This window comes from Solanum stenotomum, chromosome 11 (assembly GCF_019186545.1).
Source record: "Solanum stenotomum isolate F172 chromosome 11, ASM1918654v1, whole genome shotgun sequence".
Lineage (NCBI taxonomy): Eukaryota > Viridiplantae > Streptophyta > Magnoliopsida > Solanales > Solanaceae > Solanum > Solanum stenotomum.
The window spans coordinates 40,007,059-40,031,908 of NC_064292.1; the positions used below are offsets into that span (position 1 = coordinate 40,007,059).

Consider the following 24,850-nt stretch of genomic DNA (forward strand, 5'->3'; position numbering starts at 1 on the left):
GAAAGAAAAATCAAAATAATAGATGAAGAAGAGTAGGTTTGAATCTTACATTTTGAAGAACACTTCCTTCAAAGATTCAACTTTTAGGTTTGAATCTTACATTTTGAAGAACAATTCCTTTAAACATTCAACTTTTAGGTTTGAAGAGCTAAGATTTGAGAAAAATAATGAATTAAGTCGCCATTTTTTGGATGATTGGGTTGGTGAGGGAGAAGAGGTATTTAGGGTTCTTCAAAAGTGAAGATTGTTCTTCAAATGGGTAATGGGTCGGATATTACCGTTGGAGGGGTAAATTTAATTTTTAAAAAATGTTAAAAGATGACTAACGCGCCGTTCTAAGCTGTAACAACACGCACACAAGGTTGGTGTTCGGAGGGTTGAAAATAATTCACATAAAAGATGTTAAGGGGGGTATATAAACACCCGTGTAGTTTAAGTACTAAAGTAAGTTTTCGTGCCAAGTTCAGGGGGGTTTTTATGTATTTTCCCATTATATTTAATCTTATTATGCATGATTTGATTCAAATTACATGTTTTCAAAGTATTTCATACGAACCCATATTATACGTCTATCTTATGCACACATTAAGAAATTGTAGTGACTAGTGACTATGATTCTAGGGTGCTTTCAAATAAAGTATCTCATGAGTTACGAAATTAGATTGCTTCTGATTGAAGTATTCCTACTATGAAAGATTTCTATGGCTTAGCCACCTCCGATTGAAGTGTAGTTTTACTTAAAAAAAAGATTATCATGATTTAAATGCTTTCAATTAGAAGTATATATAAATAGAAAACGGTATTACCAGAAAAAGGCAATAAGAAACCAGAAAATCTCAAGACTAATTCATTTCAAAATGTGAACAACAAAAATCACGAGCTTAAGCTGCTGCTGAAGCCTTTCCTGAGCCTTTTCCTTTTTGGTTGCGTCTTCTTTTTCATTCCATGCTTTCTTGCATCTTTTTTCATTCTTGGATCGACAAGGACCTTTCCCTTGCCAACCTTAACTTGAACTCCCTTCTTTGCCACTACATATTCCCTTTCTGGTTTTTTTGTTGACGACGCCTTCCTGTATAGTTGTTCAATCATTTTTCTCTTTGAACCTTCAGAGATTTCAGTTTGGTCTGATATTGAGTTAGCTTTCTTCCTAAACTTCTCTAGCTTTCTATGTGCTGCCCGTTTCTTACGAGCTTTGGCTTCTGCAACCTTCTTTGCAGGCCGAGCATCAATTGCTTTAAATTGAGCTCTCATTGCAGCAATCTCCTCTTTTGTCACGGGTTTCACTGGCTGGAAATTTCTCTTTTCCTCATCAATGAACCACTTCGGCAACCCCTCATCGTGAAACATATATCTGTTGTAAGCATCATCAATCTTTTCTTCCCTCGGCCTTTTCTTCAGCGTCATTTTTGCTGTAGCCAATATTTCAGCCTTGGTGTCAATGTCGTCATCAGATTCATCAGATGATGAGTCACTAGAATCAGTAGCAGGAGCAGGAACAATCTCAAAATCATCCGTCTTAGAAGCTGAGACCTGTAAGCCACCATTTGTTTTCCTCCTCGTCATATCCTTAGTTTCTCCCTGCTGTTTATCATTTTTCAGTTCCTTAGATTTTTGGATCTTCTTAGACCCTCCATCTACTTCCATTTCATCATTACTGTCATACATGTCCAAGACATCCTGCTCTTCTGCTTCAGCAAAAACATCTTGAGTAAACCACATCTTCACAATCTCCTCCTGAGGTGGTGCATCCTCAAGGGGCACAACAAGAGGGTTGACTTCATTATCTTCTATGTCACTCTCAGAGTCTTGAGCAGAATGAATCATTGTGCTATCATCATTGCCATCCTGAAAAAGAAAGAGCAGCACTACCATTAATGCAAAGAAAGACAGAAAAGAAAAACTTCTGAGTAACTTGAAGAAGCCATGTTAAAAAACATACCACTTTGTACACATTTTTTAGATGATTTATGAAAGGTAATTGGAAAATTTAAGATAATGATCAAAATTTGATTCAATCCTTTTATGTAATCCTAGTTTAAGGCCAATCAGGATTTATTTAAATCAATTTGAATTTGTTTTTTTTTTTTTTGGTAAAAACTGAATCTTACCAAATTTACAATCTCAGTTAATATTTATTTGAAATCTGCATGAACTTTATTACAGCTAATGAGTTGTTGTAATATAGGAAATGAATGTAAATAATAGCAAATCAAGTATATAGGAAGGACATGAAGTTGTGCCTAGTACTCCCTGGGGCAAACACAATCCAGATTTGGAGTGTTTTACAGATCAATTTTGATCCAGAAAAACAGGATTTAAATCTTTGCCAAATTAGAACAAAGCTCAAACAAGTTAGCTCCCTACTAAATCCAGCAGAGCATCATCAATCAAGTACTAAAAGAATGACCTCTATTGAATTTATATACAAAGTACTTGTTGAAGGAAACAGGAAACTCGGTCCCATAGCAAAAGGAAACACGGAAAGAACTAAGGAGAGGATGTACAGATAAGAATTTTGTAGTGCAACTTAAACCTCACTTACCTGCAGATCATCCTTCAAGTGTGCTTGTTTGGATCGCTTTCTCTGTTTAGATTTACCTTCCACTCTACCCAAATACCGTTCATAAGCCTCATCAAATAATGCCTCAATATTATCATCATGTCTGAAAATGAAGGGAAAAAGAAACCTTGTAGCTTTAGAAGTTTACAGGCAACAATCAATTATAGAAGCAGATCAGCAAAAAGCTGGCCATAATACCTCCTGCGTTCGTCTCCAGAGTCCAGATCACTGGATGAATGTCCCTGGGCATCCTCATCACTTTCATTGCTTACCTCAGTAGTTTCTTTGTCATATTCACTGTTATCAACAGCTACAAGATCTTTCTTACCCTGAAATGTTTTTTCAAATGCATGTGATATCTAGATGTAGATTTTCTCAAATACACAAGACCCCATATGGACGATGAAGAACAGAGATTTCAACCAGATTAACATTAAGGAAAAACAATTTCTCTGTAAAAGCCGCATCCAGTCCACTAGTGCAAATGATATAACAAAGAAGCTAAAGTGTGAAAATACCTTGATGGAAGATAGAGAGAACAAATCCTGATCACCATAACCATCCTCTGTCGCATCTACTTGTATCCCAAGTGCCTTGCGTGCTTTCTCCTGCAATCAGAAGAATAAAAGGGAAATAAATCAGTGAAATAGATCCCATGTGAATACTTCATGAATTTAGGAAAGTAACAGTAGTTGTTAGAGGGTACATATCAATTCAAGAAACCACTCCAAGACTTTGGTCGAGTGTTAAGAGCACAGCAAGTGATGTGTGAATTGGGCGCTAGTCAGAGATAGGAATCTTTTCTCTTTCTTTGTTAATGGTAGAGTTGTATTCTCCGTATGCTGGCTACTTCCAAAAAGTTACAAGCTATTTCCGTAATTACATAGATCCTAGGAAATCCACAAACTGTCTACTTCTTCTATACCATCTTCTTTACACCAAATATACAACACGTTAATGCAATTTTCTTTCACCTTCTGAATAGTGTTAGTAATATTCTCATGACACCTGAGGTTTCTTTCTCTCAAAATAGCCCACCAGAAACAAGCAGGTACTACAGACAACCTTGTCACAGGTTGAATCCGACAGCAGAGAAAAGCCTGGTGTTTAAGTGGAGAAGTGTAGCGGGACAGACCATCATCCACAGAGTTTCAAACCAAGAGCCGCTGGACTCAAGGGTTTCTCAGTTATAAAAAAATAAAAAAACCCTAATGTCAAGATTTCAACCAAATAATACTTAGTAGCAAGTTTAATTTTTCCCAGAACGCCCAGGTATGATTCATTGACCTACAGGCAATCAAATTAATATTCCACCTGGCTCTGAACTGCAACTTTTCCCAGGCTCTAGTTCGACTAATCAGTTTATAGCTAAGATACCCTGAAGAGAAGATGTTTAAGGGGGTATTCAGAAGACGGAGAGGAGCCACCATAAGTTTTTTCCAAACGTTCATAACTTGAAATGCATGAAAGCGCACTTGTTTTCATAAGGGAAAAGCACAAAATTTCACAATTTGGGATACTTGTTTGATCATTAATTCTTCTGAGCTCAACAGAAAATACCACTCCCCACATGATGTTTTATGGAATACATTCTTAACCATGTGTAAATAACAACAGCTAACCAAAACAGAAATTGAAAGAGACTTGGTGGAGCATATGCATAAACCTTGGCTCGTCTTTTTGCTTGAAGTTTCTTCTCTTTTTTCTGCTTTTTCTCCAAAATATTGGTTTTCTCCTCTATTTCATTGAGAACTCTTTCATCTTCATCTTCACCTTCATCTTCACCTTCTTTGCTCTCACTTTCAACAACTGTTGGGGTCTTTATTTTTTCAGGAGATAAAGCTTTTCTTATCTGCATACGCCACCTAGAAAAAAAAAGGTTTGCATTAAAAAAATCACAAGAGGAACATAAAAGAATGAGAATAGAGAATAATGTAACTAAATTCAATCAAGAACTTTGAGCATCCCAAAACGGAAAGGTGCTAAAAAGGTTTCTGTTTCGTACTTTAAGAGATACTTGAATTCTTGCTTTGCAAGAACACGCAAATCATCACATAGAGATTTAACCTGACACAAAATTTGAAGTGTAAGGCTAACGATAGCAAGCAACTACAGCATCTAGCAACAACAGGCTATAGCCTATAATAGACCACATGTAATATACCTCCTCTGTTGTAAGAGTGTGATCTCTAATGGCCAAACACGCAGGATCATCAAAGCTCATTGAAGTAACTGAACCAAGGACCTGAACAGGGTTATCAGACCATACAAAATCTGCAACTGAGCACACCTTCCTTAGGACTGTGGCTCCATCTTCGTACCTGCAGGGTTCATTTTATACAAATGTCATATAGATGCAAGTGTGATGAGATAATTCATGCATCTAAAATAGAAAGAAGGAAATCAATTAACTCAAATCCTCACCCAGATTTAGTTCTAAGAATGACTAACCCATTAGACTGAATCAAAGTTAACATCAATCATTTAAAAGCTGGAAATTAGTTAGAAATTCAAATTTCAAGGTAATAGCTACTGGAATGACATCATCTTTTATTGATGGATAATAAAAAAGACCAGTCCCAGTATACTAGGCAAGCATTTGGCCATGAAATTTGATTGGATTTTGAAGCTTCAAATCTGTAAATTTCAATTTTTGGGACTTCCACTCACAAAACTTCAAATTCCAAAATTACAACTTCAAAACCTATGGCCAAACGGGAGCTAAGAGGTTTCACATGTTGCCCCAACAATTATAGGCTCTAAAACAGACTAGTAGAAGTTGAGGCTGGAATTTATTAGTGAGGCAGACTAACCAATCTGAGAGCTTCATTATCAACTCAGTCCAGAATTCTCATTAAAACATGCAAAGAAAGAGATTTGGACAGTGAAATCTTCAGCATCAGACTGATAAACAAACATCCACTTTATTTTGATGGAACAAAATCAGTCATAATCCACCGGCCTGCGAAACCATGAAGGAAGTGAAGCAGGCCAAGTTTTAGGAAGAATAAAGAACAAACTGCTGCGATGCTGGGGACGCAGAAACTAAGAGCCCTCAATGGCCAAAGGCCAGATCCCCACACGCTCACACCTTTCTCTCTCTGTCACCACACACTCTCTCTTCTCCCATTCATCATTTGACAATTTTACACTCTTTTCAGTGCTCAAACTATTTAGTAACCTCCCAACCTAGCATCATGGCCCATTGTCAGATGTTTGTTTTTCACTTTGCTAAAACTTCCTCAACAAAAATCTCACAACAACTCAACCCATGTGATGAAACCAAAAGAAAAGGGAAAAAACAACTTATTTTTAGCAAACTGTCTTTCTCCTTGTATAATGTCACTGCATCTCTTCAAATGAATGGTCACCTATTATCATTAGTTAGCCAACAAAGACGGATTCAGCTTCTTCTCGTAATTCAAGCTCGTATGAGAAGCTGGTCAAGCATCCCCATAGATACTACATCTAGTGAGTTGTGTACTTGTCAAAAAGGACAAACACATCATCTGCTTCCCTGCATCAGTTGCACTACAAGGGCAGATTCTGGGAAGTGTTAAAAGCAGACTGGTTCAGTTTACATAGTTTGGTGTCCCAAAAATCTATGCACAAAAAACATGTTTGTATCATTTGATTATAGTCAATGATGTCATGTTCCTTCTCATGGACTTGAAACAATTATTCAAATGCATAAATACACAGCAAAATAGGATATACCCATCACGGTGTCTCTTCTGCTTCGTCGCCCCGAGTACATCAATCACCTGATTAAGTACACACAAGAAGCTCAATTAGATTATAGGAGCGCCTATATGTCAAGGAAAAGGAAAGTGCACGGACCTAGCATGCAAAAGAGATAAAAGGGGGAGGGGGTTAAGGAGAGAGTGTGAGAGAGGACCATAATTCAAAAACCAGTACCTTGGGGGGTTCTTTTCCTCCTTGAAAGAGGTGCTTTATATCAAGAAGTCGTGGATCGATCTTTGAAGGAGCTTTATATTTCAAACCTATAATATAAATTTCAGCAGATGCTGAACGACTGGCCGGAGGTTTGTCCACCTCAACCTTTTCAAAAAGCTGTAGATGAAACTCAAAAGTGAGGGATCATTTGATCCTTTATACTTGAAAATAAAACTTTGTATAGATGTGGAAAATTACCTGTCTTAGACAGTAAAGAACTGCATTATAATCTTGAGATCTGAAAATCTAAAGGAGGAGACCATATCAGTCTAATGTACAACTCTGTTTGTATGAGCATGAGAAAAAGTATTTTCATCACAATTACGCTCGAACAAATACAAATATTGATCATTGCCTCGCAGAAGAAAAAGGAATGAACCTAAAACTGTTATTTGAGGTTGCTTTTAATGGTAAATAATACCAATAGATCTGATACTAGAGCCAGACTCAACATTGTTAAAAGAGGCAAAGGGCTTCATTTTGGACAGCTACATGTGCATGCCAAGAGTTTTGCCAACATATGAGGCAGGAAGAATGGCACAATAATTAATCAGTAGGTCATGGAAGATAGTTAAAGCAAATATAAAACCCTCAGAATTCAGCCAAATACACCATTGGCTTCGGAGATGCACTCAACCATTCAAAAAAATACACTGATGAAACAATGAAAAGAAGGATATATTAAGAAAAAGATTACTACAAGAACATAGTTATTGAACAGAAAATGACAATGTAGCGTTTAGATAGTTGGTAGCGATGTAAGATATGTAGTGCGCTCATTCCTTCACGAGGATCAACTTTAAAGGATGTACTTTGGTAAAGCTACAGCAGAAACACTCAAAGACTAATAGAATAAAATAGCACAGCTGTCGGGCAAGGTAAACCATATTAAGGAAATAGAATAATTTAATCAGCAACTCTGTTGAAATGAAATTTCAAAATTTTCTGATTGTTCTAGCCAAATGGCTGTGTTATACATAATTAGAATTCCAACAATACAGAATTCAAAATTACAAGTCATATACTACTAGAGCTTTCTGGCATTACTCTACATGATCCATATAGGCATAAATAGGAACGAAAACTTAACAAGACCAGTAACCAACTACATAATAGAACAGCAGATATCCATTAACTACTTAAAGGAACTCATCCCCGAGCACAAAGTCTTTTCCGCTTTGTCAACATTCATAATAACTTCAACAAGCTTAACATAATCGAAAAAGATTGAATTTTTAGCGACTACCTTTGTAATAAAAGTCCCTTTAGGAGCCAACAATTCAGTAGCAAGCTTAACCGAATCAATTACCAATGAATTCTGACTAGTAGCTTCTTTAGCCCAAGCACCACCAACATTAGGGGAACCATCATGAAGAATCAAATCAAAAGCTCTACATCCATTCTCAGCCATAAGTTTCTTAATAGTTGAACGACATTTAGGTGTAGTGACATCCTGTTGAACAGAGATAGCACCGCGAATTGGCCTAATTGGATTCAAATCAACACCGATAACAAGACTACCAACGGGTACATGCCTAACAGCAACTTGCATCCAACCACCAGGTGCTGCACAAAGATCAAGTACTGATTGTGATGAACGTAGAAAACTGAACTTGGAATTGAGTTGGATAAGCTTCCATGCAGCCCTAGAACGATAACGTTGTTGTCTGGCAAGATGATAGTACTTGTCCAAACGATGCTTCCCTTTCACCTTCCCCATTTCGATCAAGAGGGTTTAACAAGTTTGCAAGGGTTTAGGCCCTGGCTGGCTGACTTTATATAGGGTTTTGTATATATAAAAAAAAAGTGAGGTATAAAAGGAATTTGATGAGGTATTTTTGTATTATTTAATTATTTTATTCCAGGATTATTATTTCATCAAGAGAAATATAAAAGTTAGGGGTGATTACTCGTCGCTTTACATAAGAGACTTCAAGTTAATCTACAATACGTCTACATCCTACAAAAAATATAGCAAAAGTAATATCAGTACACTACACATATCTATAAGCATCATCCACTAATCAAGAAAATCATGCAACATAACATAGGAAACACATTGACAATCATGAAGATCCTATACCACCCACCCCAATCATCATCATTCATTTTATTTAATAATCTAACCAACAAGATGCTTCTATTTACGGAACAGGTATATTGAGTAATTAGTCACATCAACTAATCTCATGAATCGATAACATTCGAATAACATCATTACACACTTAGTCACCCTTTTTCCTATTGTACCGAGCATTATGCCAATAACCTATGACAACCAACAGAAATCATAATGCACTAAACAATGTCATAACATAACCCCCACCCAAGATTACCACATATGTCGCATTGTATCAACTATGACAAAATCATAAGCAACACAAGAGTTATACATAGCTCAACAAGTAAAGCAATCATCTCAAAATATGTGCACATAGATATACATCAGCACCATTATACATATTTATTATCAATGCATCACACTCTCTCGATTGTACACACACGCTCAGAATTTTATTTATGTTCAATAGTTATGACCTACATGAGACCAACTTTATTTATATATCATGTCGTTGTGGTACGTACCCAACCTTTTGAAAATATGAAACCACTCATTCGGAAGCTCACCTCGCTTTAAGCCTTTCATAAATTTGTAAGTCAATATGTCACCATTAGTATTCTCACACATATATGTAACTGCTCGTCCGGAAGCTCACCTTGACTTCGAGTCACTCATCAAACTATAAGGTCATATGTACCCTAACTACTATCACACATATAACTAAGTATATCACAGTTATAAGTACACCTGCAACACAAGAAATTCAATGATTTCATCAACCGTTTACTCATGCAATCTTAAGCATCACAATCACGTCATCAAGATGGTCTTCAACATGCATTCAACTTAGGGATACATATGTATCCAGTCAAGTCTAACTCCAATTAACCTACGAAATCCTTTTCCTCATCACGATCAATAGCCTAGCAATGACTAAGTAATAATATTATACCCTCATGTCATCACTACGACAAGTTCGTCCTCGTTAATAGTAATTAAACTTATTTTCTATGTTATGAGTTTATGTAGTTTCTTTGACGTGATCTATCTTCACTTCCTTACCCTATATTTCAACACATAAATTGTATTAATACAAAATACCCATCAAGAATTTCATACAATAACACATCAACACATAATTAAGTCTCTTTTACTTAAATTCTATATTTTATCCGGTCAAACGCCATGTCCATGGGCCTAATCATGATTCTCTAGTCAAACCTATATTATGCTCACATTTTATAACCATACTCTACTACTCATAAACATTATATATCACATACATACAACTTATCATAAAAGACTAATTCATTCCTTTTAAGAAATGCAAGTCATCTATGATACAATATGCTATATATTTATACTAATAAAGCATCATAAAGAAATGACAATTTACTCCTTAAGAAAGACACAAGTTCTCTATGATACCCATTGTATATATCATATATTGATAGATTATTAATAAAGGACATGTTCATTTTTTCGAAATACAACACTTCTCAGTTCTTTATGATATTAATATGATATATATGATATACTGACAAAGTATCATAAAGAACTAGCTCATTCTTTCAAGAAAAGCACAATTCAATTACCTATGATATCCACACGGTATATACCATATACTAATAGGGTATCGTGAATGACTTATCCACATGATATATCCATGGTAGCAAGATATCATAAATGACCGATTCATTCGTTCAAAAAAATTTGTCATCTATGATACATATATGGTATATATTATATGTTGTCAGGATATCATAGAGATCGGTTCATTCCTTAAAAATACTTTTTAGTTTTATATGATGGTACATATCATATCCTGATAGAGAGTATCACAGGGATTAATTTATTCCTTAAACAATATTTATTAGTCCTCTTTGATATTCAGATGATATAATCATATACAAATAATTAAGGTATCAAAGAATTTATGCTTAATTTTGATATTTTATTATCAATTTTAACAAGTATATTTTAATAAAAGTAATTATTAAAAAATAGAGTCATGTTTTAGATATAAGTTTTGTTTTTGTTTGCAAAAGAGATTTTTTTTAATAAAAATATATTTTTCATCAATGTAGATTTAAATAAACAAACTAATGGGTGTAGTATGTAGTATTTTGGGTTAATTACTTGAGTGGATCCCTTTTAAAAAATAATTACTTATTTTAAATATACTTTTTAATTATTATCATTTATAGCAATATATAACAATACAATGTATTTTATTAAATTGTGTTTCTCTCACTCTTTTTTTTTCTCTCTCGCACTCTTTCTTCCTTTCTTTCTCTCTACAAACTTTTTATGAGCTCTTTTTTGATCTCTCCAATCCTTGGCTGATCAATGATGTAGCAAACGAAAGAGCATTTTATTATCTGTAAATTGAATAAAATTTGTATCAATAATGAATTAAACAAGTAATCCAATCGTAACAAATTAACCAATAAACTGCAAAATGAATTAAACTTGTATTAAAAGTGTATTACACAAATATTAAAGTTGAATTAGAAGAGAGAATTAAGCATGAATAAAAAAACGTAACTAATGAAAGTATTATACAAAATTAAATTTGCATTAAAAATGTATTATACAAAATTAAAATTGAATTAGAAGAGAGAATTAAGAATGAATGAAAAGTGTAAGTAACGAAAGACAAGACAATAGTCTACAGATTGAATTAAACTTGTATTATTCATGAATAAAACAAGTATTTTATGTGTCTTGTAAATTATTTTTGGTTTGTATCACTAAGAACATGAGTGATGTTTGCAATATGTATTAAAAATGTATTATAAATGTATTATAAGTGTGTCACCTAAATTATTTTAGTTGATATCATTAAAAGGGGAGTGGAATTCGCAATATGTATTTTAAATGTATTGTTCATGATTTTAATATAATTTTAATACAATTATGAAATATATCTAATACAAACGAAAGAGCAGTCAATGATTCGTAGACTAAATAAAACTTGTATCAATAATTAATTAGACAAGTAATTTAATCGTAAGAAATGAAGAAACATAATAAACTGCCAAATGAATTAAACTTGAATTAAAAAGTATTACATACATATTAAAGTTGAATTAAATATGAATGGAAACTAATCACAAATTCATAAAATTCAACTAATGAATTCAAAATTTGAAGCTTTATAATAACCATCAATGGTGAACTTTTGCTGTTTTAATTTTAGATATTTGAAATTTCTGCTTGAAAACTTAATTTTGTACAAATTTTCGGTCTTTCTATTCCTTTTATCATCGTATTTTTGGGTGAAAATTGCAAATTATGGGTAAAAACTTATTAGAGGAGTTCTTTAGATGGAAATTTGAAAGAAGAAGAAGAATCAAAAGAAGAAGTAGAGGAGGAAGATATAGGATGACACAAAAAGAGACGAAGAAAAAAAATAAAAAGAAGCAGAGGAGGAAGAGAAAAAAAAAGGCAGAGAAAGAGGCAAAGCGAATATAGACAGTACAATTTTTTAATTTCAAAAAATTATTATATTTAGTTAGAAAAATTATATTGCTATAGATGGTAAATATTTTTTTAATATAGCATATTTATGTGATTTACCTAGTATTTTTCCTATTTATTTTTATTATAGTTTAATTTGTATAATTTTCTCTTTTTAATAACCTAGAAATAGCTAGTTAATATTTTATAATATTTAAAAAGAGGTTAAAACATATACAATTATAGAAATTGATAAAAGAAGAAGAGGATAATCTAACCAGAAAAAAATAAAAATAAATCATGCTAAATAATACAAAACAAAAAAGGAGACAATAAGAGAAAAAGAAAGTAAGAGAAGAAAACAAAAGAAGAGAAAGAATATCTGACAAATTAGTAAGAGAGGAGGTAAATCAGGTAATTTTAATTCGCTTTAAATAGATAATTCCTGTATTTTTACTAGAGCCGTCAATATGGGCTAGGCCCGTTGGGTCGGCCTGGCCTAACCCGTGATGTGATAGGGCTGGTCTATGATTTTTGGAGCCCATTTAAGAAAAATGCTTTTTAGACTGGCCTAAATAAGCCTGCCAATTTATGGGGCTTGAGAAATATGAATAGGGCCGGTCCGTGGGCCAAAAAATAATAATTAAAAAATAAAAATAAAAATAAAATAAAGTATTAAAAATAACAAGAGTCTAAATTCAAAATCTGTTTAAAGTTTGAATTATTACAAGTTAAATACAAATTATGTTTATAAAATATGTACTACATAAAATTAAAATTCCCTAAAACTTTTAGGGAATCACTACATAGGCCGTAACCTATGGAGTATTGTCATAGTTTTTGTATTTTATTATGATCATTGGAAAACAATTAGGTTAATATTTCTATTTAGATATTTATGTTTTTACTTGAAATCAAACTTAATAAATATTATAAAGATAATTTTATTTGTGGATTTGATTAACAAGTAGTAACACTAACACCATGTAATATTGTCTTGTCAATATTTATGATAATATTTTAAAATTATAATTTAATTAAAAAAATTATAAAAAATATACTTTTAAGAAAAGAGGGCTGGTCCGGCAAGCCCGTAGCCCACATACTTGTGGGCTGAGCTGACCATTTTTTGGCCCACACCAAAAATGGGCTAGCCCGGCTTGACCTGTAAAATTCAAAGCCTATATGAGTTAGCCCGGATGGGGTGGGCTAGCCCATATTGACAGCTCTAATTTTTAATATAATTTATTATCGTATTTGATATTATATTTAATTAAGTTTCATTTGGCTATTGATATGTATGCCTATGTTTGAACGAATTTTTTCATCTAAAATTTTGACTTTTGATGCTAAATTGCTAATTTTTCGGAAGTGAAAATTTATCATTTAATTTTTTGAATTTCCATCATTAAACATATTTCTTATTTGATATATTTACTATTTAATTTTTTTTCTCTTCAATTCCATTTTAATTTTTTTGGGGTAGATCTTTTGTCACGCCTCGAGCGTACAACCTGGACGTGATCGACACTCGAGAACCATTTGTCATCCTCAAGCGAACCCTTGACCTGACTGACTACTTAGCGGAAGACTCACTTAAGCAATAACAGACTTAAAATAAAATTTGATCTAAGAAAAACTCAACTCGAATGTCTGAAAGTACTCATGCAATAATTATAATAGTTTGCAAAATATCTTTAAAGGAAAGAAAGTACTGAGAGACTCCTCGACTCTACCTATATACGAAGCCTACAATGTTTAAGATAGATGTCGGGACAATAGACCCACGAAGCATAAAAAAAGCTAAACTGAAAGTAAACGTGAAGTCTTCGAAAAGTGTAGAGTGATCTCAACGGAGCGCTTGTTGATGATCCTAAATACCTGTGTCTGCATCACAAAAAGATGCAGGTCAAATGACGTCAGTACATTGAATGTACGAGTATGTAATATAGTTGAAGCGAAACAACTAAAAGAAAGGACAACAATATATAAAATATACTCAAGCTGGATGTAATGAGATAAATGAGTTAAATCATTTAAACTTTAAAAAATAATTACTCATCTTTGCACTCAACATAATAAGTATTATATGAAAATACACTTTAACTCTATTAGGAGATTCTCTAACGATAACCATCACTATGAGTTAAATGATAATGCAACGTCTTGTCCACGCTGCCAGAACTGTTCTATACCGTGCCGGGGGATAGAACCTCTCAACTAAGTGGATCCACTAAGCAATAAGGATTCATCTAAAAAGTATGATCCAGTACCCATGTTGGCAAGACATGGTTTATGAGGATTTTGAGTTGTCTGAACTTATCCCCATATCGGTGCTCAATACTACTCCTAATAATATATACTCTTGCTCAAATGTATATAACATACTATTTCTCTGGTTTGAGATAATTGCTCAAACTATCTTGTTAAAAGAGGTAATTGCTCAAAAATATCTCTGAACTCATTGCTCATTTAGAAAACAATGTTTCTCTTTACTCAATATAAAAAAATACATTTCTCCGGATTAAGATAATTACTCAAAAAGGCCTTTTTAAGAGGTAACTGCTCTACGTAAAATCTTTCTGAAAACTCTTTTACTTTTCTCAAAACAATACACTTTTTCTTCATGTAAAAATGAAACATTTGGGAAATAATTAGTTCCTATATACTCTTGCTCAAATCTTGGTTAAGCTTTTCCTCAAACTCCTCTTTACTTTCTCAAAACTCAGTTTAAATAATTATGTTTTGTTTAAAAGATTTTCAATAAGAACTCAATAAATACTCAGGAATAGGGTTCATACTAAAAATAGACATGAACAATCAACTCAATAATCACAATACACAATATAAGACAATTCAATAATTAGAAATAGGAATTCAATAATCATCAACTCAAGAACTCAGAACTCAATATCAACTCATCTCAAGAATACTCAAATATAAGGATAGAACCCTAAATTACTCTTTTACTGATTTGAAAGTAGATGTAGGGCGTGAAGGCGAACTAGCTCAACAATATGATAGCTTTACAAACCTGAAAGAACGAAGTTCTTGGTGAAATTGACGAAGCTCGAAGAATGCTTGAAACCCTAACTTTTCTCCTCTTGGAACCTTGATCTAATGACTTGAAGTGTTAATGAACGTAAAAGAACTGGTTAACACTTTCTAAGCCCTTAACTAGGTGAAAACATTGTGGTTTAGGCTTAAATAAGAACTAAAAACGACGAGCTTAAGTACCAAACAACATAGGAAAAAGACCAAAATGACCGCAACTTAAAAACTAATGGAGTGCCTTAAAAGAAAGGCTTCATGGACCGGTTAGGGCTCCACAATCCCTAAAACACTTTGCCGTCCATATAGTCATTCATGAAACCTTGACTGGCAGGGCCTTACTAAATAAAATGGGCATAACTATTTGCTCTTAACTCAAAATGAGGCAAACTTGGTGGCTTGAAAAGACGACTGGTAGACCTCTAATTTGATAGGTCATGGCCCCCCCTAATGCGTTATATGATGAGAGATATGATCGTTTGAAGTTGAACTTAACTTAAAAGTTGTCGGGTGACCCTAGATGGACCCCTAAATGAACCGTTTAAAGTTTCATTGGTCGTTTATGGTTTCGTCTAGGTGATTAAAAACCAAGCAACCCTAGACAATTGGGTAACTTGCCCTAAACAGATCGTCCAACCCTATACGGTTCGTATAGGGAGCCGTCCAGGTGGCCCTTTTCAAGGTTGGCCGTCCACTGCCTCTAAACGACCAATAGTCCCTTTCACGAGCCGTTTAGGATTTAGTGAAAGGTACATGGTCTGTTTTAGGGTTGTGGACCTACCTATTAGCCCTCTTTGGCTCTTTTAACTCTCCTAAGTTCGAGGTGTTACAATATCTCCCTCTTGGGAACATTCGTCCTCGAATGGAACTCAACTAACATGAAAAGTGTAGGAGAAAACATATCATCCCAACATGAGCATAAATAAACAACATACACTCAACATATTTTAATGAAAAAGTATTTTACAAAGAGTTAGTACCTTGGAATGGAGTTGAGTTGGAGAAAAAGAGATGAGGGTATCTCTTCTTCATATCGGCTTCCCAAGTAGCTTATCAACAAATTGGTTCCTCCACAATACTTTGACGAATGTAACCTTTTTGGTTCTCAACTTGCGAACCTGACGATCAAGGATCTGAACTGGAATCTCCTCATATGAATGACTGCCCTCTACTTCAATACTCTTAGTAGGCTGAATAAATGCAACATTACCCAAACACTTCTTTAGCATATAAATATGAAACACTGGATGGACTACTGCTAACTCTGGTGATAGCTCCAACTCATAAGCTACATTACTAACCCACTTGGATATCCGCTATAGACCAATGTATCGGGGACTAAGCTTCCCTTTCTTACAAACCTCATAACACCCTTCATGGGTGAAACTTTCAGATATACCTAATCATCAACGTCAAACTCCAAATCTTTTCTTCTATCATTATAGGAATTTTGATGATTTTGCATTGTTTTCAACCTCTCCTAAATTGTCTTCACCTTCTCCATGGATTGATAAACCAAATCTGGTCCTATCAACTCAACTTCGCCAACCTCAAACCTTCGCCCATATAGAGCCTCATACAGAGTCATCTCAATGCTAGTGTGGTAACTATTATTGTATGCAAACTCAATAAGAGGAAAGTTGTCATCTCAATTACCTTTGAAATCCAAAACACAAGCTCTTAATATATCCTCCAAGTACTGAACTGTGCACTCTGCTTGACCAACTGTCTGGGGTGAAAAATGATACTAAGGTTCACTTTCGAACCCAACCTTTCTGGAATGGCCTCCAAAATTGCATGGTGAACTAAGCACATCTATTTAAAATGGTATACAAGGGTACTCCATGAAGTTGAAACATATCACAAATGTACAGATTTGCATACTCTTCTACTGTATAGGTAGTTTTTAGAAATGGGCTGACTTGGTCATCTGGTCCATAATCACCCAAATTGAATGTTGTCTGCAAGATCGCGGTAAGCCAGTAATGAAGTCCATATTAATCATCTCTTACTTCCATTCTGGAAGGGGTATATTTTGAGCTACACCACATGACCTTTGATGCTCAGCCTTGACTTGTTGGCAATTTGGGCACTTAGCAACAAACTCGGCAATGCACCTCTTCATGCCACTCCACCAATAGACTTCTCTCAAGTCATGGTATATCTTGGTGGCACCTGGATGAATAGAATATCAGGAGCCATGAACTTTTTCCATGATTCTCTCTCGGAGTTCATCCACATTTAGAACATATAACTTACCCTGATACCTCAACACACCATCTCCCTTGTGCAAAGACCATAGTTTTTTTTACTTATGCACATTTGCCTTCAACTCAAGTAAAATAGGATCTTTGTTTCTCTTTAACTTCTGACACTAATGATGATTCAGCCCCATTTATCACGACTGTAGACACATAATTTTTGACCGAACCTAAATTTTTACACCATTTTTAGAGTTTAAATATTTTAAAAATCTAAATTAAATATTTTGACTTTTATCTTATTTTATTAATTTTATTTTAAAAGAAATGAAAACTACAAAAATAGAATCACACTTTAAGTTACATTTTGTTTTTTAAATTTATTCAAAGTTTTAATAATAAATTAGTGATTTTATTTTATATATTTTTTGATCTAGCTGTTTAATTTTTCTTAGTTCATATTATTATTATTATTATATTTTTATTTATTAACAACAAAAAAATTAAAAAAATAACTTACCCATTACCCTTACCCCCACTCACCATACTCCCTCACACTACCACCTCACACTCCCTCACACTACCAAAATTCTGCACCAAAAACACACAACCTCACCCACTCGCCACGTACACCCAACACATCCCTCACATCTCTACCCACTAACACAACAATACACCACTACACACTCAATACACACGTACATCATATTTCAACAACCACAACACAATACAGACATAGAGACCATTTTTTGAAAAAATAAAACCACAACATACATTCTTATACCAAAAAAGATCCCACTCCAAAGAGACACGGAAGAAACCAAAAAAAATCAACTACTACAAAAATCAAAAAACACAAAACGCAGCAAGAAAAGAAAGAGAAAAGATTTGCACACTTGAAAAAAAATCATTCACCTATATACAAACATTTTTCTTCCTTCTACACATATATATATCCCTACATACGATCTACAAAATGATTCGTGGGTGTTTTAATCGAGGTTCGATCAAGATTTTGCGGTACTTATTCTCTTTATTTAAGGTTAAATTTTATCTTATTTCTTTAATTTATTCATGGAATTTGACGTAATTATGTGATATGTTTTTTTTTTTTATAGTTTTGTTTGATTCAAGATTTAATTGAAATGAATATTTGATTAAGCGTTGTATCTTATTTAATGAGTGAAGATGACTTAATTGGTTATTATTTTCATTTGTTTATTTTTTATTCCTTAGTTACTATCTTGATTTATATGCCATTAATGATGAAGTAGAAATTTTTAGGCTCAAAGAAATTATTATCATTTTTATTTTATCAAATAAATATAAGAATTATTTTACAATTCTTTATTATTTTGTTGGATTAAAAAGTGTATGCTTAATTTTGACGTTAATTTTAAGAGTAATAAATAAATCAATAAAATAAACAGATATAGAAATGATGCTAGAATTATATATTGTATCCTCACCATTTAGATTTATTTTATTTTATTTAGTTTTATTTATAAGGGAAAAAATATTAGTTTTTTAATGAAACTTTTAGACAAATTAAAAAGAAATGGTTTCATTTAAGAATGTGGTTACACATCTTTTTTGAAACATTAAAATAAATTCAAGGATGCGGTGACGCACCTTGTCCAATAATATAATTAATTTCCATTAATTTAAAGTAAGGGACTTATAGACAAAATTAATAAGAAAACAATTATGTCTCTAAATGTCAAGACCAAGAATGCGGTTACGCATCTAGGTTAAGACCAAATAAAAGTTCAACAATAAAAAATGCAAACAAATAAGGGCCTGTAATAATGTATCCAAAATAATAATAACAATAATTTAAAATAAGTATAAGTCAATAAAAGCGACCGTGCTAGAACCACGGGACTTGAGGGATACCTAATACCTTCCCCTCGGTCAATAGAATTCCTTATCCAAATTTCTAGTTCACAGACCAAATAAAGAGTCATTTCCTTTTGGTTAGGGATTAAACAAAAATGTGACTTGGAACACCATAAATCAATTCCAAGTGGCGACTCTGAGAAAAATTAAATAATCCTTTAATCAATAACGTCACTTAAATTGGAAAAACCCTTCCGCCTCCGTGCGCGAAAAGGGGTGTGACAACGACCACCCCACCTTCACTGGAATCTAACAAATAGACTCCCAAACATGCAAGTTTGAGCAATTCCTTAGCCAATTCTTTCTTGCCTTCCTCGACATGAGCAATACTCTCCATGGACAACCTTCTCAAGGCATCAACAACAACATTAGCCTTACCTAGATGGTAGAGAATACTCATATCATAATTTTTGAGTAGTTCTATCCATCTCCTTTGTCAATGATTTAGCTCCTTCTGTTTGAAAACATATTGGAGACTCTTGTGATTAGTGAACACATCCACATGAATGCCATAGAGATAGTGGCACCATATCTTGAGAGCAAAAACTACTACTACCAACTCGAGATCATGAGTCGGTTAGTTCTTCTCGTGAATCTTAAGTTGCCTGGAGGCATAGGCTGTAACCTTACCATTCTACATCATTACACAACCAAGTCCAACTCTGGACGCATCGCAATAAACAACAAAACTCTCTATACCCTTTGGTAGGATCAACACTGGATCAGTGGTTAACCGACTTTCCAATTCCTGAAAACTTTGCTCACAAGCTTCAGACCACTAAAACTTAGCTGGTTTTTTAGTCAACTTAGTTAATAGATATGAAATAGATGAATAAACCTCGATGAACCTTCTGTAGTAACCATCCAGTCCCAAGAAAATCCTTATGTCAGTTGGGGACGTGGGTTTAGGCCAATTCTGCATTGCTTCAATCTTCTGAGTGTCAACTCGAATTCCATCGCCAGACATTATATGGCCTAAGAATACCACAGACTCAAGCCAAAACTCACACTTAGAAAACATGACATACAACTCTTGATCCTTGAGAGTTTGGAGGACTATTCTAAGATGACTAGCATGGTCCTTCTTATTTCTTGAATATATTAATATGTCATCAATAAATACGATAACAAATATGTCCAGATACTTTTTAAATACTCTATTCATAAGATCTATAAATGTTGTAGGAGTGTTAGTCAAATCAAAGGACATAATGAGGAACTCATAATGACCATAATAGGTCTTGAAAACTGTCTTCAGACTTTCAACTGATGATAGCCAGATCTGAGTTCTATTGATGAATGGTATATTTTCACTCATTTAAGTTTCATTTAGCTCAATAATTAGTCTCCTCGATGCCTAATTCTGTCATATTCTAATAAAATATTGATGATTTACAGCTATGAAGGCAATTGGACAAGGCAATAACTGATGTTTGAAAGAATGACAAAAAATACAAAAAAGAAGTGCAAAGTAAATATTGTTGATTGCCTAACATGAATGTCAGAATGCCAAGTGGGCACGACCTCGCCCATTTGACAATGCATATCACTTGTGTCTATCATAGAAGACTGGCGGGATCTAGTAGAAACGACAATGTGCCGAATGAGAACGACGGTCCTGATACATATTGCCTAAAGCGACAATGTGCAGTGCAAAAGTTGAATGCTCGAAAGGCAAACCAATGAGGTATTTGGTGATTCACTAAATATGAAAGACCGACTCAATCGAGTTCGTCAACTTAGGTTCAAAAACCTGAAGCCTAAAGCATCACACAACGAGCTGAGGAGCGAAGGGCAATTCGTTGAGCCCGACTAATGTCGTCAAAGTAGGCGCATAGTGGATTTTTGGGCCAAATTTTGGAAAAGTATAAATAGCCTAAAGGATACAATTCTTAAATACCAATTTTTAAGTGTTTGGAGAGTTTGAAAATAAGAGTTCAGAAAGTTCTTTTGAAAGAGTCTAATAATACTTTACATTTGAAGAACACTTTTCTACTTTTTGGGGTTTAACAATTTGGAGTTGGAGTTGATAAATTGAAGTTAAATCTAAAGTGGGTTTACTCTTAATTGTTGATTTCATGTTACCCATGGCTGCTTTCATGGAAGGAATAATTTCTTTATTTTTTGTGATGGGTGGCTAAAACTCCAAGATCTAAGGGTGCTCAAATGGGGTTGGGTGTTGATTTAATGTAGTGGGTATTGTGCTATGCTCTGTTTTGTTGTTGTTCATGTATGCATTTGGACTAATTACCACGAGGTTAACTCAAGGGTTAATGTTGCAAAATAAATTCCTACTTCCGATCTCCGATTGATGCTCGAAAGAGATTTATTGGAGTGGGTAATTAGTTCAATACTAACAATTTAGGTTTGATGTATGTAGCTTGCTTGAAAGAGAGGTTATGGGTCAGATCCATTTTCCTTATTCTTGAAAGAGAGAATAGAGTAAGGTATTGAGTTGTTTAAGATTGACATTTAGATGAGACCAAATGAGATTCTAGGCATAGATGCTTTGAGATTGAAAGGTGATTAGAGTTAATGAAGATGACTTAGCCTATTCATGAATGTTTATCACTATAGAGCAACACAATCACCCCTATGTGACATCGATTTCCAATCCCGCACCCCTAGATTACTTTCTAACTCTTGATTTCTTCGATATTTTAGTTTAAGTGCGAAAATTGATAGTCAAACCTTTGTATTAAGTTGGTGATACCATCCACCTAATTATTTTTACTATTGTAAATGAGCTAATTTAAAGTCCAAATTTCTTGAAAAGGAATTCTCTACGATATACCATTCCCTGTAGGATTCAATCTCGACTCTTTGTTGGATTTTTTATTGACTATGATCGCTCACTTTTTTAACTAGTTTTGGAGGGTGATTTGAGTGTTATCAAAAATGGCGCCATTGTCGGGGAATGATGGTTGAGAATTCTTATTGACATATTAGATTTTAATCTCGTTTATTTGTAAAAGATTTGTTGTTTGGTGTTGGCTGATTTGTAGGTTGACAAAATGAGTGACCATGGAAGTGAAAATGACAGTCACTATGGTCAAACGACAACATGAGTGATCTAAATGACATTCCCATTAATTTCATTCAAACCACGGGAGTAATCCGGATACTTCCTACAACCGGGAGGACTATATTTCACATCACCAGAACTATGATATAATTGCTCCAGATGAAAGGAGTTTTCAGGGATCTAGCTCATGAGGATTCCTAAGACACTTTAGGGATTTCAAGTAGGTATATGGAACCTTTGTGTTCAAAAATATCTCCAAAGAATCTGTAAGATTGAGGTTATTACCGTTCTCTTTAACGGGAGAGGCTACAAGATGGTTGGAAGAATTGTCAAATGAGTCAATCCCTTTGTGGGAAGTGCTAATTAGTGTCTTATTGGAGAGATTATTTCCACCCTCGAAGATGGTTAAACATCATCTCCAAATAAAAAATTTCAAGCGTATTGGAGGTGAGCCTTTGCATGAGATGTGATTGAGGTTTAAGAAGTTGTCTTGCAATGTCCAACGCATGGCGTTCCGGACAATTTGATGCTGTAACTTTTATTGTAACCTTAATTTAGTTAATAAAGGTGTGGCTTATAAATTAGTCCATGGTGGATTAATGAGACAACTGTACGATGTAGTTTCTTTATTGTTTGATGATATGACTAAGGTCAACTGAGCATAGCACACTAGAGAGGACTAAGTCCCTTTTCTATATGTGGGTTTCAGCAAAGAACAAGTTGTGAAGGACCATGAAAGAGATGAAAACATAGCCAAAGTGATGACCCAAATCAATTTATTGTCTAAACATGTCATGTGAGGTGGAACCAAGTCAGTAAATACGGTTGGAACCAATAGTGGATAGTGCCCAGATGATGCCAAATTTGAGGCATTTTACAATGAGGAAGTTCAATACTTAGAACTCAAGTGGTATGTTCTCACACCAATTATCAACGACAAAGTGGGAACCAAGGTTGGAACAAGGATAAAGATAGTGGTTGGAAAGACTGGCGAAGTGAAAATTAGAGAGATAGGGAGATGAAAAAAGATAGATATGTACCTCCCTATGATCGTCACGCCCAAAAGAACCAGTTGGGCTAGAATGAAGTTGGACTGAAAACATGCTTGTAAGGATCTACAACGAGGTGGAAGGGTCTGATAAGGTGTTGAAGGATTTGGAAAATTACTTCTCCACTTTATCCAGATGGTGACTTCACACTCAGTTTCTATCAAACAACTTGAGACCCAACTGGGTCAAAATGTCACTCATCTAAATCCAAGGCAAAATGGAACTTTGCCTAGTAACACCATCTTGAACCCCAAAAATGATTATTGAGTTTGAGCAATATGTCGTGCCACACCGTTGAATAAGGCTCTTCTTGGGAGGCAACCCAAGACTTTATTTTTGTTTTTACCACTTTCGAATAACATGCGTTGTGAGTTCAGGTTGAGAAGAGGTTGGAGGATTGAAAAGGGATGCATAAGTAATGCAAAACCTAAACGACGATCCATCGAAGGCATAATGTAGACTAATCCTTGTTCGTATTTTGAGTTTCAATAGATGGAAAAGTGTAATGTTCAGATCGGCAATCAAAACTCCAAAGGACGATTCACCGTAGTGCACTACGTGGACTCAACCTCCGGGTTTGGTGTTTGTTCAAGAATGTTCGGTGAGCTTAAGCTCCAATTGACTATTTTCCAAACACGTTCGGCTTTATTAGTTGAGATCGCCAAACGGGCCAAATAAAAAAAGGCCAAGGGCCTTTTCAAATTCAAAAATCAAAACCTTTGAAATTAGAGAGCCTTTTCAATTCCTTTCCATTCCTTGGCATATTTTAAGTGTTTGTGAGTCTCTTTATGAGTGTTTACAAAGTATGAAAAGTGCTTTTTGTTGGAGTTCATGTCAACCTAACCCCAATCCATGATTTTCTCGATTGTTGTCGGCATTTGGGTTTTTAACTTCTTATTGATGTTTTTGAGTTTAAAAATCTATATAGGGTGTGGGCTTGAGCCCCTTAACTTATATTTTGTACCTGATTTCGATGGATAGCATTGTATTGTTGGAATTGACTTGTGCTCATGTGATTTTGATTGTGAATGCCTGTAAAAATGTGAATCGTAATTGTGTTGGTGAAGTTGCGAAATTAAGTTGCTAAATATGCTGGGTCTATGCCTAATTGAATGTGTGTGAAATCCGAGTAGCCTAGGGTTGACCCAAATTGCATGATTTTTCCAATGATAGATAGGGTGACTACTTTCTTAAGGGCTAATCATCAATTAGTGCAATGCTTAGTGATAGATGGGGGAAATTTGAGTACCCATGGGTAGAAAAACATATATGTGGATTGTAATGTTGGGGGAAACTAGTATTTGTTGTGTGTATTGGATTATCTGTGAAAATTAGGCACTGAGCTGAACATTTCTTGTTCGGCAGGCTTGTCTTAGATCGCTAAGGAAATTAGGTAAATCGATGAGTAGGCCCCAGCTCGCCTTCCTTAGTATATGCATGGCATTGGGTACTGTCCCATTCGACATGATTGTCTTAGTCCGCTGAACACATTTGGGGAATTTCCAAGTAGGAGATGACATCACCCTTGATGTCTGTGCCCTTCCTTTTTGCACTGTCAGTTTCGGCGGACTTGTCTTAGCCTGC

The 24,850-nt window shown here is 34.5% G+C and overlaps 1 protein-coding gene across 1 annotated transcript; it reads right to left on the reverse strand.

Moving 5' to 3' along the window:
* Positions 1-763: 763 nt before the first annotated feature.
* On the reverse strand, positions 764-8,271 carry LOC125844617 (uncharacterized). The gene is given in 12 exon segments (XM_049523931.1): positions 764-927; positions 929-1,845; positions 2,543-2,663; positions 2,759-2,889; positions 3,079-3,168; positions 4,227-4,425; positions 4,566-4,627; positions 4,725-4,881; positions 6,278-6,324; positions 6,479-6,634; positions 6,716-6,763; positions 7,764-8,271. Coding segments are annotated over 12 exon segments (2,448 nt in total). The 5' UTR covers positions 8,238-8,271; the 3' UTR covers positions 764-881.
* Positions 8,272-24,850: the final 16,579 nt, after the last annotated feature.